General features: G+C 54.8%; 1 protein-coding gene across 7 annotated transcripts in view; it reads right to left on the reverse strand.

The window, feature by feature from the left end:
- The window catches only part of GDPD5 (glycerophosphodiester phosphodiesterase domain containing 5), an 89,171-nt gene that overhangs the window by 4,055 nt on the left and 69,077 nt on the right, over nt 1–16,039 (reverse strand). For 5 of the 7 annotated variants that reach the window (XM_027083413.1, XM_027083414.1, XM_027083412.1 and 2 more), the window contains 9 exons: nt 11,288–11,386; nt 10,887–10,980; nt 10,367–10,512; nt 6,416–6,498; nt 5,158–5,308; nt 4,386–4,604; nt 3,581–3,738; nt 3,193–3,340; nt 1,872–1,954 (listed from right to left, as the gene is read on the reverse strand). In XM_027083413.1, coding sequence (XP_026939214.1) covers nt 1,872–1,954; nt 3,193–3,340; nt 3,581–3,738; nt 4,386–4,604; nt 5,158–5,308; nt 6,416–6,498; nt 10,367–10,512; nt 10,887–10,980; nt 11,288–11,386 — 1,181 coding nt within the window. The remainder of the gene's footprint in view (nt 1–1,871; nt 1,955–3,192; nt 3,341–3,580; nt 3,739–4,385; nt 4,605–5,157; nt 5,309–6,415; nt 6,499–10,366; nt 10,513–10,886; nt 10,981–11,287; nt 11,387–16,039) is intronic. The other 2 variants (XM_027083418.1, XM_027083417.1) reach the window with 1 other exon arrangement.

The raw sequence follows: 16,039 nt of genomic DNA on the forward strand, positions 1-16,039 counted from the left end.
ACTCCACGGGAGATCAGTTGTTTCCAGATGGGATCAGCACAGCAGAAATGGACAGACAGATGGACAGGCAGACAGGTGGATGAACAGAGCAGACAGACAAGGGGAAAGCAGGAGGCAGGGGGGAAGGCAACCTCTGGCTGGGCTGGCCGCCCTACGCATCCCTGAGAACAGCAATAGGGTCTCTTATTTATCGCTGCGTGCCTGGCACCAAGCCCAATGCCTGCTGTGTGGTGGGTGCTCTAAGTATCATTGAGTGAATGAATGGAAGAATGAGGACCACAGGGAAATGAACTTCTCCCCCAGGGTCCTCTCCTCCATCAGGCCTTGCCTGACCCCCCAGGAAGACGATGATGCCGCCCTGGCTGTATCTTGAGTGGCCCAGCGTGTCGGTGGAGCACCCTGGGGAAGAAGGCCCAGCACAGCACCAGCCAGCACATGTGGACATCTGCCGACTGAGAGGATGGTGGAGGGACCAGGCAAATGGCCCTTTGCTGGGCTCAGTCCCACAGTCAGTGAGCACAGAGTTCCTCCTCCTAGAAGCTGGTCAGTGAAGATGACTGACCTAGGAGGGCCCAAGGCACCTGACCAAAGGGAACTTGCACCCCCAAGACCAAGGTCTCATCTTGGAAATTAACGTTAAACGCAGGAGGAAAGTGTCAGGCCCGTGTCTCTGCAGTGAGGTACATCTAGGACAGGAAGCTCAACCACTGGGGGTATTTCCCAGGGGAAAGTACGGGAGGCTGTGCTCATGGGGGGAGAGCAGTGGGGTGGGAGTCAGAGACAGAAAGTGAAAGAAAGAAGAGATGTGGAGAGAAAGATAAACAGAGTGAGCGAGGGGAAAGGCAAACTGGGAGTGGGAGGGCCACAGGTGGCAGGGAGAAACAGAACTTGGTAGGCTGTGCGCCGGGCACTGGGGAAGGCCTTGCCCAAAGTGCCAGGCTGTGGGGGGTGGCCCAAGCAGAGCCCCTCCCCAGAGGGAGACGCTCTGGTGCTGAGAGAGGCCAGGTCAGCAACCTGCAAGGAAATGCTGGTTCCCTGTCTGCGGGAGGGAGAGAGAGCAGAGGGACACACACGGCAAGGTGGGGAGAGAGAAGGGAGGACTGCAGGGGAGAGGACGAGAGCAAGGATGGGAAGGCGGCTTCAGGCAGGGGAGGTGTATGGGAGGGTGACCTGGGCCTAGGGCTCCTCAGGAGGCAGCCTTTCAGAGGGAGGTGGAGAGGGGGCGGCGAGAAGGAGGGAGAGAGAGGAACAGGAGGAGGACCACACCAGAATTACCTGATCAAGTGATAGCTGTGAGATGCCAGAGTGCAGCAGAGAGTGGGGAGGGGGGAGAGAGAGGAGGGACATGCGCCGGATCAGAGCAGTATGGGACAGAGAGAGAACATCAGTCAAGAGTAAAACCCAGCCTGCTACTTCATGGCTGGGTTGGGGCCCCGCCTGGCCCTAAATCCTCCCCAGGACCCACCCACTCCCACTGTGACCACCACCCCCAGCTGTCGTCCTGGAGGGTAGGTGGGGAGGTCTGAGCCCGGCCCGAGTGCTGTGGAAACCTGTGCCCTGGGTGACAGGCAGGGAGACAAGCCTAGAGAGGAGCGCCCCCTGGAGCTGAAACTCACCAAAGAGTCTACACAGCACATCCTGGCCCAGCTTGGCTCTGGGCTCCCGGCTGGGTGCTCATTCCAGAAGCCACTGGGCTCTGGCTGAGGGGGACGGGCTGGGGGCCACAGGGAGGCCTTCTTCTCCCCTGAACAGGGTGGTCTGGCCAGGACATCTCCCGGCCCAGGGCTCAGGAGGGCGTTCACCTGGCTGGGGGCGGGAGCTGGCCCATCTCAGGCAGGGAGGGCCGCGGAAGGTGGTCAGGGCCTACTCACTTCTGGAGCACGAAGATGCCAACGATCAGGATGAAGGAGATCAGGTCGGCGGTGACCCACATGAGACAGTACTCGTCCGGGGGCTGTGGACAGATGGCCCACAACCAGCTTCCAGTCACGGCTGGTCCAGACCAGGGCTCCAGACCAAGGGCCCATGGGCAGGAGAATCGCACGTCACCATCAGGGAGGGGCAGAGGAGGACCTGGAGGGGGCTTGGGGGCTTGAGATTATATTTTGTAGGAGTGGGCCTGGGGTTTGGGGTGGGGTGTGTGTGTAGGATAAAAGAGATCTGTGCAGTGTTCACTGTAGAGGTGGTGTGTTTTAAGCCTAGAGGATTTATGTGCTTAAAGGGGCTTAATGCAAGAACCAAAATATGAAAGACAGATAGATGAATGAGAGGGTGTGACGTGACAAGCAGGTGCGCAGGTGGGTATGTGAAGAGGTATGTGGCATCCATGTGCATGTAAGAGTACATGTCATTGTAGGGTGCGGAGTGTGGGAGCTTCCCCTCCAGGGGGCCATAGAGAGGGGCCCAGCAGGGTGAAGCCTGCAGAGCAGCCAGGCCTCACACCCCCTTGATCTCAGGTAAACTGTGGAGGTGGGCTAGGGCACTTTTTGCTGTTGGTCAGTTCCTGTGGCCTGAATCAGAGTGTGCTCATAGCTACTGCTGCCAGTCAGTTATTTCATCTCAGTCCGAGCTGAGCCCTCAGAGGTTTTAAAAGACAATGGGCGGGGATGGAGCTAACCACCCAAAACCTAGATCTGATTCACTGACACGGCATCATCTTAGCCATAATGAGACCCTCCATCTGCCTTTCATGACCTCAGGGAAGTGGCAGTGGGAGCACAGGAGGGAGGTCAAGGGCTCCCCAAGCCCCCTGGTTGGCAGAGCTGGGACTGGAACACAGGCCTGTCTTCAGGTGCTCAGTCGGTCAACCAACTGAAAGCTGGTTTTATTGGCTGTAATCTCTGAGAAGATTTTAATGTTCCCTATTTTTGCCTCGTTGCCCTCTTTTCCCAATGACTTCCCTTCCTTTAAAACAAAACAATAATCTCCAAACCCCCCCAAACCCAAGTAGTTGTTTATTTGTCTAGAGCCTTTGGTGTTTTTCCCCATGTGGCTCAGGCCAAGGTTCCTCCTACCCCCAGACCTTGGTGCAGGCCCAGAGGTCAGGAGAATCTTCTTCATGCCTCAAGCCTGTCCCCTCAGGTGCTCCCCCCACCCCTGAGACCTCACTAGAGGGAGCCCGGGTGTGGAGCCTGCCCCCCAGCCCTGGAAGCCATAGGCAGCTCCCTGGACCCCCAACAATCCCCAACTCACCATGATCCAGAGGGGGGAGGGCACCTGGGATAAGGTGTGGGAGTTGTCAGAGGTGACAGACGGGACCCCTGCGCACCACAGCAGGGAGAAGAGCCACGGGGCATTGACTGTGTAGAGGTTCACGCTCAGGTTCCAGGATGCATAGTCCCTGTGGGGCAGGGACAGAGGCTGGTCGGCCCTTTGGCCAGTGTGGGAAGCCTGTAAAGCATGGCCCTTCACAACCTCACGCCGTCCTCAAAACTGTCCCTGGAGGAAGGAAACTCCGCTCTCAGAGGGCCAAGCTCACATACAAACCCAGGTCTGCCTGATGTTCTCAACCTCTCCTCTTTGAACCCTGAGCCTGTGTGTCCAGTCCTCTGGGTGAGCCTGGGCAGGATGGGGTGGGCACCTGAGCTCCTGGCGGGACACCTGAGTGTAGCGCAGGTTCAGCCGCTGGATGTGGCCTCTCCGCAGGCTGGCAGCTGCCTCCTTGGAGCCCGATGTCTGCTGGAAGCCAGGAGCCACCTTCTGCACGAAGGGCCTCTGCCTGTTAGGCAGCCACAGGACCTGCAAGCAGGAGAGGAGCTGCCTCTGATTTCCCTTCTATACAATGGGGTTAGGGTGTCTGTCCCTCGTGGAGCACCTGGAGGGGTTAAAAGAGGCGGGACCTGGCACGCAGTGAAAGCTTTCAGGTAGTAACCACCTCCGGGGGATGACTTGGTCCCAGCCATGGCTGGGAATTGCTTTGGCAACACCTCAGGAAGATCCCCCTCCAGACCCTAGTCAGGACAAGACCGATAAGGCCCCAAATGTCAGCTACTGTGCATGTGGCCACCAGCGTCTTGTGTGCTCTCATAGTTGAAATCGTATTTTTCTGATCCCCAGGTATCACGTAGGTAACACTTCATGGAAGTACCATGTTCTGAAGAATCTGGCCCTGCTCCTGCCCTTTGTACATTTTTTTTTTCTTTTGTACATTTTAAACGCTTTTCTTATTTCCCTCTTGGCCCCATGATGACCCTGTCAGGGAGGCGTGGGGCATGCTACCCTCATTTCACAAATGTGGAACCCTAAGGTCTGGAGAGGGGACACGGTGAGTTTACTGCGTGAGCGGGACTCCAGGCAGGCCTGGTCTCCCTGCGGGTGGGGCAGGGCTGGGCGGAGCTCAGCTCCTTGGGGACAGAGCTGGGTGGGGCTGGGCTGCAGGGCCTCACCTGGTGCTGGGGGAAGCCGGAGTGCAGCACGGCCTCCAGCGTGACGTTGAGGAAGCTGCCGCGGTAGGGGTGCTCCCGCGGCGGGTCACGCAGGTTGAGCAGCAACGTGGCATTGCCCTTGGCCAGCTCCAAGAGTTCCATTAGGCTGCAGATGGACTGGTTTTGGGCCTCCCTGTGGTCGGACAGTGACAGGGAACTGGCCGTCCAGAAGGGGTCCGTCTGGCAGAGACAGGGACACACATGTTTGTCTCACCAGTCCTATGGGGCCTCCACATGCCTTCCTGGCTATGGAACTTGGAGACGACCGAACTGCCAGTGTCGGCTGGTGTGTGCAAGTCAGGCACATTGAAGGCTGGGGCCCTTTGGGACCTCTAGGAGAACCCAACCATAACCTCTCTATCCCAGTCTGCTTGCCAAAAGAATGATTTGCTTGGAACATATCCCAGACCCCAGTCCGTTTTTCTCTCAGTAGCACTTCAGACCAGAGAACCAACTTCCTCTAGAGTTTTACAGTGTTAACAATTTTAGCTATTAACTATTATAATCAAAATCAACTTTTTCTGGTAGGGGAGGCAGAACCAGAACAAGTAGTGACAACCATGACAGCTGGGCTGCAGTGGCAGGAGCCCAAGGAGGCCGCCAACCAGCCTGGCTGTGAGTCAAGGAAGCTCGGCATGTGAAGGTCACCTGAGCTGAGGGCTGCCCCTGGCCCTCACCATGGAGTCCCTGACCATGCTTTCCATGCCTAGGACTGGGACGGGTGCTGCCAGACCTTCAGGAACCACTGGCCAGCGTTGAGCCTCTGCAGCAGGGTCCAGTTGAGCATGGAGGCGGGCCTCTGGGCGAGCTCCGGGAATTCCTCCTCCACGTTGGTGGTGCGGCGCAGGGTGGCGTCGTGCATGAGGAAGGGCACGCCGTCCAGGCTGTGGGAGGGTGGGGCTGCGGAGTCACTGCCCACCCAGGTCCCTCGCCCGCTCCTCCCCACCCACTTACACCAGCCCACCTAGGGACCCAGGCCCGCTCTGCCCCTCTTTGGGCCTCAGGTTCCCCGTCTGCACAGGGAAGTCAGTGGGCAGTAAGTGAATCCCTCGGCTCTCTCTGAGGGTCAGATGGGGGTGGGCACTGCTGAGGAGGGAGGGCTGAGCGTATTCTCTCAGCAGCCCTGGGAGGTAGAGGCTATCTCATTTAATAATAGGGAAACTGAGGCTGGAGACAGAAGTATCAAACTCAAGGCCTACCAGCCAGTAAGTGGTGGAACCTGGCTTAGAACGCAGTCCACGTGATGCCATAATGAGAAGAGTGCAAATGCAGGCCCCTTTGACAAGTTCCACCCTGGTATCATCCCGGTCTACCCCACTCCGCTGGGGCTGCCAGTAGCCCCATAAGGTGCCTTAGCGTGAAACAGTAAAAGGCACCTGTGCTACCCCTCCTCAAGGCATTTTTCTACCACCTGCTAGAAAGCTTTGATAAACACACAATTCTATAATGTCTACAATGGGAATGGTATCCTCACACCGTGGTACCCCTGTTCAGTACCCTGCCCCCCTCCGCTTCTCAGACATGATGTTATCAGATCAGTATGGACACTTCTTGCCCTTTTTACAAACGCATACTTACAATCTACATGTAGAAATTGTATAGATCACTTTTATGTGGTCTTTAAAAGTATAATTGACATCACTGTGAACGTATCACTCTGCACCTTGCTGATTCCACTCATCAGAGTGTTTGCGCTCCATTTTGCTGAGCCGTACAGAGCTAGTCTTTCCATTAAGTGGATCTGTGGCAGGACTCCAGGTCCCTACCTCCACCCTGCTTGAATCAGGTGTCTGTTTTTTTCTCTATTTTATATCCTGGAGTATGGCACAAAATCTATTTGCATAAACATGGTGCCTGCCCTGCAGTGGATAATCCAAGCCTCCGCTCTCCCATCTCTAAGACTCTGGGACCAGACGTGTCTCCAGCAGAAACCCGGGTGTGGTTGCATCGAGGAGGAAAAGAGGTGCTGTCCTCCCAAGCCCCACGCTTACCTGATGGTGACGTCAGCCTGGAGTCCGTACAGCTTCTGCTCTAGGGCCTTCCTGAAGGACATCAGCGTGTGCTCTGGGGCCAGCTGGGGAGGAAGGTGGTGGTGAGGGAGAGCCAAGCTTTAGCTCAAGCACCGCTCCCCGACCCACAGAAACTCTTCCACGTTGGGAGGCTGGGGTAGACCCGGTTCTAATTCCACTCCTCTAAGCAGTAGCTGTGGAGCCCTGGGCATCCACACAGCTTCTCTGAAGCTCCGTTTCCTCATCTGTTAAATCATGCCTACCTCATAGATTTTTTTGGTGGTGGTGAGAGAGAAGCAGGGATGGTTAGTGTTGATGTATATAAATGTCGGGGGTGGAGGGCTTTTTTACAGTCTTCTGCCTCTATGCAGTCTTGGGCTGGGCTGAATGCCAAGTTTCCTCCTGGTTATACCTTGAGTCCAGGTGGAGATCCCCAAGGGAGAGGACAGGGTAGACAGCATGGCAGAGTTTCAGTGGGGTGACTGGTTTCTTCATCTATACAGACATGACAAGACCATCTCCTAGACTGTTATAAGGATTAAAAGCCCCTAGCACGTTGCCTGATATAGAGTAAGTGCTTAACAAATGACAACTGTTACCCTATAGCATACACATCAGAAAATCCTAGTTCTAGGCCTGAATCTGCCATTAACTAGGTTTGTGACCTTTGGTGCATCTCTTTATCCTATGGGCCTCAGTTTCCCCATCTGGTCTTTGGCGGTGTATGTACACTGTTCTCTGAGTATCCTTCCAGTTGGGGGAGTTGGGGTTCCGAGTCTCCCTAGTTGTTTGGTCTGGTGATCCTGTCATGCCCTTTGCTGCCACTAGGGGTCAGCACCATACCAAGGATTGGGCTAGGACCATGTGCAGTGCGGGATGCAAGACAGGGAAGACTTCTGGCAGTGAGGGATGGGTGGAAAGGGCTCCCATGGCTCATCCCATTCTCACCAAGACATGCTCATTCCCATCTTCTCTTCCTCCGGCCATGCTGTTCCCCAGCATGTAACACACTCCCCTCGTCTGGGAAGCGGCCTGGCATGGCAAGGGCTTTGAAGCTGAGAAGGAGCAATTCCCCTTCCCAGTCACCAACCTGGGCCCATCACACCTCACCCTCTGGACCTCGGTTTCTTTAGCTATAAAATGGACTAATATTACCAAGCTCATAGCTGAGGTAACAGACGTCAGCAGTCTCTGAAATGTGAGTTCCTTTCTTCCCCTTTCTGCAGGGCAGAGCAGCCTTGGGGGATATGCTGCCTTGTCTCCCGATCAAGTGGGCTGGGTGAGACCCCACAGAGGCGTCCAGGTGTGGACTCGGTGGGGTTCCTGCTCAGTCACCTCTAAATGCCCTGTGGCCAGGCATCCCACAAGTGACCACCAGAGAGGTACCAACGCCCCCCTCCCACATGGCAGAAGGTAGACTGGGGGTAGACACAAAGAGCGTAGCAGGGGCCATGAAGGCCCTTGCGGGAAGGAGGAAGTGTTTGGGAGGGGCAAAACCTCTTTTCTGGAGGCTTTTTAAACTCAGATCTCCCTGTGTTAGGTGCTGGCCTCCTTAAGAAAGAGGGTTGCTACTGCCTCAGGCCTAAAGGCAGATAGGGCTGTATTGTCAGAAGTGTGCATGTGTGGGCGTGGTCGTCACAGACTCATGGTGGTAGACCACTGTGGTTAAGAGGCCCAACTTTGGAGTCAGTCTGACCAAATATTAAAGTATGCACACAGGCTACCCACATAGGAAGGACACCCCCGTCCAGGGCACACAGATACCATCTCCAAGACAGGGATGAGCACCTGGGCTTACCACACACAGATGTGTGGACCCAGAGTCAAAACCTCCCACAGGCAGACATACAGGTGTAGACACTGGTACTCATGCATTCACAGTGACACAGGGAGGACTTGTGTCCGACACCCACACCAGCCCCTCAAGGGCCACCACCAGAATGCAATCAGCCAGATGCACAATGGGAGAAATTCTACAGGACAAATGACTCAGTTTCTTCAACAAATAAACAGCATATGGGGAAAAAAAGGGAGGGAGATTATTATAGACTAAAAGATACTTAGAAGACATCCCAGCCAGCTGTACCACACGGACTCTGTTTGGATTCTGATTTTTCACAACTCAATTATAAAGAGATATTTTTGAGACAAAGTAAAGCTGAACACTGATTCAGTATTAGATAGTATTAAGGAATGATTATTAATTTGGTTAGGTGTAATAGTGGCAGTGTGGTGTAGTTCTGTTTTTAAGGTCTTTATGCATTAGAGATACATCCTGAAGTAAGCATGGATAAAATGATACAATACCTGGGATTTGCTTTCAAAAAAGACAAAGCAGGGCGATAGATGAAACAAGAATGGCAAAATGTTGATAAATGGTGAAGGTGGTGTTGGATTCATTATACTATTCATTCCCCTTCTGTGAATGCTTGAAATCTTTCTGCTAAAACAACAATCCACATGGGGCCACCCCACTCCTTCCCTTTGCCCCCGCTTCCTGCCTCAGCACACCCCACCCTCTTGTCCTGTGGCCTCCAGAGCAGGTGGGGTGGGTAATACGGGTCATGGAAAGAAAAGCAGCTATAATATGGGGCCCTGCCTCCTGGAAGGCTGTCCTCCTAATTTATCCTTACAAAAGCCATCAGCAGGGAGGCCTTGAGGGGACCAGCAACCCGCCAGACACATGGGCAGCATGTGGTAAGATTGGACCCCAAATCCAGATCCTCTGACTCCAAAAACCATGGCCTTTCTAGCTGGTTGCCTCCAGGAGGTGCCAGGAGCAGCATGGGGTGTGATGGGAGGGCACCAGGGTCCAGCTCAGGGGCACAGGTCTCTGAGCCTTATCTAGGAAATGGGCACAATAATGGTGATTTGCAGCCCTGTCCGACGTGACGCCTCCTTTAAATGCTTACTTCGTGAGGCCCCCTAGACTACCCTGAAATTCAGCGATACCATGGAACTCCCAACTACTGCCACAACCAAGAAAAAGCTCTCATAGAGCCCTCAAGTGCCCCCTGGTGGTGGTGAGTGGTACTGCATCAGTTGAGAACCAAAGTTCAAGGCTTTCGTAGGTCAGGAAACCCAGTCTAGAGAAGCAGGAGGGCTTGCCCGAGGTAACAGGAAAGCATAACTCTTACTTTCTGTGAGCCAGACTCATATCTGGGCACATCACACATGCTAACTCTTGCTTCCTGTGGCCATACGGTGCAGACACTCCCATCATCCCAGGGGACAAGATGAGCAAACTAGGCACAGAGGAGATAGAATAGGCCCTGCCTCCCACAGCTGCCACGGGGCCTGGAAGCCTGGCTCTGGTGCATACTCCCTCGAGGGGAGGGCCTACTGCGGGGTCACAGGGGTGGCAGAGAAGGAGCAGGTGCTGACTCTGACTCCTTCCACTCTCCGTCCCACCCGGTGCAAATGTTTTCCTTTAGCAGTGGGTTTGCAGCTGCACCCAGCTCTCTTGCCTGCATAGCCTGGAGGGTTTTTCTGCTGCTCTGTCCCAGCCCCTGGGCCCTGCTCCCCTCCCCACACCCAGCATCTCTCTCTCTCCTGGGCCTTCCTAACCTACAACCTGGCAGTATCTGGGCCTGGCCTAAAACCCTCCTGCATCTCTCCAGGGCCCTCAGGATGAAAGTGAAATCTTTCAAACCAGATGCCTTCGGGCTCTTCAGGACTTGATACCATTGAAACTCTCCAGCCTTTTCACCAACCCTTTCCATTAAACCCCTCCCACGCCCACCCCCCAACACCACCACCACCAAAAAGGGCTAAAACTTGTGGCTATTATTAGATTACGTGTATTATATACATTTCCCTGCAAGCTCCTCCCTACAAGGAGATAGGTTTTAGGTTTTTTGCCTGTCTCCCCTCTGCAATGGCAGCTCCACCCACCCCTCACCCCAGTCTTTAGGGCCCACAAGTGGCACTCACCATGGGGGCCCCGCGGTGGCCGATGAGGGCAGGTTTGGGGCCCAGGTCCTTTTTCTCCATGATGCAGGGAGAGGAGATGGTGAGAGGGGCCAGGTAGAGGGCAAACACCACGGTGAAGAAGGTACCGAGAATGGCCATCTGGGAGGCTGCAGACATGGGCCCAACCATGAGCCCCGGGCAGCTTGGCAGGGTGTGCTGGACCCCTCCTCCCTCTACTTGTCAGGACCCAGATGCTTTGAGGGGACCCTGCACCAAGAGGACCCCCCATTCTTGCTAGGAAGGTGAACCTGGCCTCTAAGTCACACACACATGTAGAGACACAGAGGAGGAAACACGCAAGGCCGAGGCTGCAACCTCTGTGGAACCTGCAGGCCGGGACTGTGAACTGGGACTCCCCACACTGAGAGCAAGGGCCGCGCCACATCCCCAGGCTACCTAGGTAACGTCCAGGCGGGGGCAGGACAAGCTGGCCTTGGTACTTGGAGCACACGGAGGGTAGGTCCTGCCCAGTCATACTTACAGGATCGCTCTGCGCGGGCAAACTGTCCTGCCACGATCCAGGAGAGCGCAGTGATGGCGACCAGGGCCCCCATGTGCAGGAATGGCGCTGTGCCCTTGTGTGCAGGAAGGGACAAGAGAGACTGCTGGCTCCCAGCTGTGCCCAGACCCTCTGGTTATCAACGTCCTTACGGCCTGTCTCTATCCACGGGGCAGGAAAGTGTCTCCATTTTTCAGTGGAGGAAACTGGGAGTCCAGGTACCCCGGATTGTAGCACCCTCCCCGCCTCTGAGTTGCTATGTGGTGTGGACCCCTCCCTACTTCCTCTGGACCTTGATCTAGAGAAACGGGAGTGACCATAAAGGCACTGTCTTGTTTTGAGGGTCCTGGGGAAGCAGCCACCCCGTCCCCACCCCCACTCACCTGCAGGGAGATAAGCAGCACCTCCCACTCGTCCTCCCACAGCTGGGCCACAGCTGACATGGCCACCACCGTAGCCACCAGGATGGCCACCAGCCCCATCTGGAAGGGGAAGAGCCACCAGAGGGTCAGGGCAGTGTCAGAGCCCCATCGGCCCAAGGGTCCCCAGTGTGTCTGAGAGGGAGAGCAAAGGTAGAGAGACGGAGCGAGAGGCTGAGAGGCGGAAAGGGGAGAGTAGAGAGTACAAGAGAGACGGACAAAGCAGGGCAGAGGCAGGCACTGGAAGAAAGCCAGAGGCAGCCGTGCAGAGGACAGTGAGAGGAGCAGAGGCAGGAGAAGGCAGGTGGACCCAGTGAAGAAGGGACCGCAGGAGAAATAGAAGGGAGGGTGGAGAGAAGACAGGTGGGCTGGAGCTGGGCTAAGGTGGGGCATGGCCCCAGGGCTCAGGGTGTGAGGAGGGAATACACTCGGCAAATGGGGGGCCTCCCTGAGCCCAGCAGGTCCCGTCCCAGGCCTTGCCCAGCCACCTTTCATCCAGCGTGACAGGTGAGGAGACCAAGGCTCCCCAGGAGATGGGGCACAGGGGGACCTGCCCAGGTTGCAGGGCAGCAGGCTGAGGAGCCAGGCCCCCCGCAGGAGGCTGACACCCAGCCTGGCCTTCAGGCTACAGCGAGCAGAGGTGAGGCAGGGGTCTGCCCCACACGCCCCGTTGCCAAGGCCTGCTCTCAGCCTCAGCCTCCTAGCTTCCAGCCTCTAATGTGTTATGGGAGCTGCCCTCCCAGAGGAAGTGAGGAGTGCAGCTCTGACGGAACACCAGATGGAACCTTCCTGGGACGGAAAGCTCTGGGGACGGATGGGATCTGAAGTGTGTCATGTAACATAAGACGCTCCCCCAAACTAAGTAATGCCTGGTTTCTGGTTACTCAGCCCCCCAGGGTCCCTGCCTTGGGCCCTGGATCTCACTCTGCCCAAGCTCTCCACACCGCCAGGCCTGCCTCGTAAAACTCAGCTCACACCTCTACCCCGAAGCCTTCCGCAGCCCCTCTCCATAGGCGCCTGCCAAGACCGCCACATCCGGCCCTCCTGACTTCCTACTGCCTGCTCCCAGCTGCTCTCTTTGCCAGCAGGGCTCTCGCCTTCTTTTTCTTCTGACAGTGTCTCTCCTGGAGGCAGCAGCATTGTGAGAGCCCTCTAACGACCAAACAAGCTCTAAATTGAGTTTCTAGCTCGTCAGGCCAGAGACAGAGGCTGATCCATCTTCGTTCCCTGCCAGGCAGGGAAGATTCATCCCCGTCTGGGATTAAGTTTGCCTTTGGAGGTTTGTCGTTCCAGCCCATCAGCCTGGAAACAAATGTTCCAATAAGAAGCAGTAATAAGGCTGAGACAGATAGGAGCTCTTACGGACTGTGACGTGCCGGTCCAGAGGACACGGGAATGAGAGACACGAAGGTGCATAGAGGGCCCAAGTGTGCCTGGCTCTGCGGGAGGCACTCCGCTTGCTCATGTTTATCCTCGTAAAATCCCAGCTGAGATGTTACCGTCTTCATTTTACACATAGGAAAATGGGGCTCAGAGAGCCTCAGGGTTTGCTTGGTCACGTAGCTTTGAAGGGGGGCAGATTCAGAAGCAAACCCCATTCTGCCCGTCTCGGAGGTCGTGCTCTTTCTGGGATGTCACACTGCAGTGGAGGGAGCCCATGAGTGTCCTAACCATTCCTGAGCATCCTCCCAACCCCCCCAGCCCAACACACAGGCTCCCTGCCCCCTGCTGCCCTCCAGGCCATAGCAAGCATCTCTGAAGGGTCACCTCTGAGCATTTTATCACAGTATTTAACTGCTAGTGGAAATACTTGTAATAAAACTGATTTCCAAGGATCCTAATGCAGTGAAAAATTTTATCCTCTCTGAATCCTGCAGTGGCTGTAGTGGCAACCTTATGCTCCACAGCATTACTGCAGTGGTCAAGTTCTGTGGGATTTCCCCACACACGCCGTGTCCTTAAGCCACGATAACAGCGCTGGCTCCCAGCAACTCTACCACCCTTCCTCAAGTCTGACTGGAAAGGATACATCCCACCCAGAAGGCCCAGGGGAAGCCTCTGAGAAAGCGGTCTCGGGTTTTCTGTGCTGGAGGCACTGTGGTTTGTGACGACAGCAGGAGGGGTGGAGGATACGGGAGCTACGTCCGTTCATTCAGTGAGCCTTGCCCGGGTGCTGGGACCCGGAGGAGTTGGAAACCAGCTCTGCCGACAGGTCGGCGGGGGTAGCTGGAATCTGGGTTCTGTGGTCTAAGTGGTAGATTGGCCCAGGGTTCAGGGACCCACTTATGTCACATCCCTCGGTGACTGTGCCTAATGGGGGTGGTTAACTTCTCAAAGCATGTTTCCTGAGCTGTGAAATTGGGAGACTGAGCGCCTACCTGAAAGGGATTTGGAAAGATAAATGAGAAAATGCAAGAGAAATGCTCAGCACCATGGCTGGCACCAAAATAATGAGTGCTTACTAAATGTTAGTGGAATAATTTTTTAAAGTGGACATAATATCAAATAAACAGGATTATTTCAAGCAGTAAATGAAATACAGTGTGGAAAGCCCCTCACATGTAACCCAATAAATGATGGTTGTGGCACCGTACCTGACACGCAGCATGAATGTGCCTTCCTAAACCGCAACTAGAGGGATAGAGGCTAGACACCAGGAAGAACTGTGGAGCCTGGGCCGGTTGTTTGGAAGGAAGTCTGGATTCACGGGGGGTGCTGATGGGGACGGCCTAGGGAGGTGGGAGCTGTGATCAAAGCCCCTCACAGCGGTGGCACCTGAACTGATGCTGGGGTGGTAGGTGGGGTAGGAGGGGGGGTATCTCAGGGATACCACCTCCTATTTACTTCAAAGCCCCCAAGTACCCTTCCACCTTCTTCTTCACGTCCTGGACCCCTGGAGGCTCACCTGGGAGGGGTTTCTGGGAAATAGGAGCTTTGGGAGGACCGGGGAGGAGGGGGAAGGGCCCCAAGTGGACATCTAGATCCACTCACAGTACCCAGCCTGCCGCAAGCAGCTCCCTCCCCGCACTGCCCAGAGGCCCTCTGTCCTCCAGCCCTCCCCTCCTCAGGATTCAGGGGGAACTGGAGACTCTCAGAATAAAGATTGTGATGAAAACATAGCATAAAACTATATAGCATTGGGGCTTCCCTGGTGGCGCAGTGGTTGAGAGTCCGCCTGCCGATGCAGGGGACACGGGTTCGTGCTCCGGCCCGGGAGGATCCCACATGCTGCGGAGCGGCTGGGCCCGTGAGCCATGGCCGCTGAGCCTGTGCGTCCAGACCCTGTGCTCCGCAACGGGAGAGGCCACAACAGTGAGAGGCCCGTGTACCGCAAAAAAAACCAAAAACAAAAACAAAAAAACTATATAGCATTAAGTATGGTACTGGTATAGGACCAGAGAGATAAATGAAAGTAAATAAAAAGCTTAGAAACAGATCTAAATACATAAAAATATTTAGTATATGATAAAAATGGCATCTCAAATTAGAGTGGAAAGGACAGATTACTCAACAGAGAGCTGGGACTGAGAAGCCATCTGAAAAGCACAAAGTAAGATCACATTGTACCCTAAAATAACTTCCAAAAGGACAACAAAGTTAAATGTTAAAAAAAGTAGGAACATAATTACCAAATGATACCACAGGGAAATTTTTTATAATCTTGGAGTGGGAAAGACTTTTCTGACACGAAACCCAGGAGCCATAAGAGATGACAGAATCCCTAAGCATAAAAAATCCTTAAGGATAAAAAAATTCCTGTGGCAAAAATACAGCAAGCAAAGTCAAAAGATGAATGACAACTAGGAAGGATGATTTGCAGTTCATCAGCCAAAGGCCTCATTTTCCAAATCTATAAAGAGCTCCTGCAAGTTAATAAGCAAAAAGCAAACCTCACAGCAAAAAGGGCAAATGATATGAGGAGACAGTTTATAGAAAAGGAAATGTCAATTTAAGCAGATGAAAGATGCTGAACCTAACTCATCATAAGGGAAATGCAAATTAAAACTACACAGTATGGGCTTCCCTGGTGGCGCAGTGGTTGAGAGTCCGCCTGCCGATGCAGGGGATGTGGGTTCATGCCCCGGTCCAGGAGGATCCCACGTGCCGCGGAGCGGCTGGGCCCGTGAGCCATGGCCGCTGAGCCTGCGCGTCCAGAGCCTGTGCTCCGCAACGGGAGAGGCCACAGCAGTGAGAGGCCCGCATACCACAAAAAAAAAAAAACTACACAGTATGGAGGGACTTCCCTGGTGGTCCAGTGGTTAAGACTCTGCGCTCCCAATGCAGGGGGCCCAGATTTGATCCCTGGTCAGGGGACTAGATCCTGCATGCTGCAACTAAGACCCGGCGCAGCCAGATGAATGGATGAATGAATGTTTGGGACTTCCCTGGTGGCGCAATGGTTAGGAATCCGCCTGCCGGTGCAGGGGACACGGGTTCGATCCCTGGTCCGGGAAGATCCCACATGCCGCAGAGCAACTAAGCCCGTGGACCACAACTACTGAGCCTGCACTCTAGAGCCCGTGAGCTACAACTACTGAGCCCGCATGCTGCAACTACTGTAGCCCGTGTGCCTAGAGCCCGTGTTCTGCAACAAGAGAAGCCACCGCAATGAGAAGCCCGCACACCGCAACGAAGAGTAGCCCCTGCTCGCCACAAGTAGAGAAAGCCTGTGTGCAGCAACGGAGACCCAACGCAGCCAAAAAAAAAAAAAAAAAA

This window comes from Aethalodelphis obliquidens, unplaced genomic scaffold (genome assembly GCF_003676395.1).
Source record: "Aethalodelphis obliquidens isolate GAN/ISIS:26980383/991018 unplaced genomic scaffold, ASM367639v1 scaffold50, whole genome shotgun sequence".
NCBI lineage: Eukaryota > Metazoa > Chordata > Mammalia > Artiodactyla > Delphinidae > Aethalodelphis > Aethalodelphis obliquidens.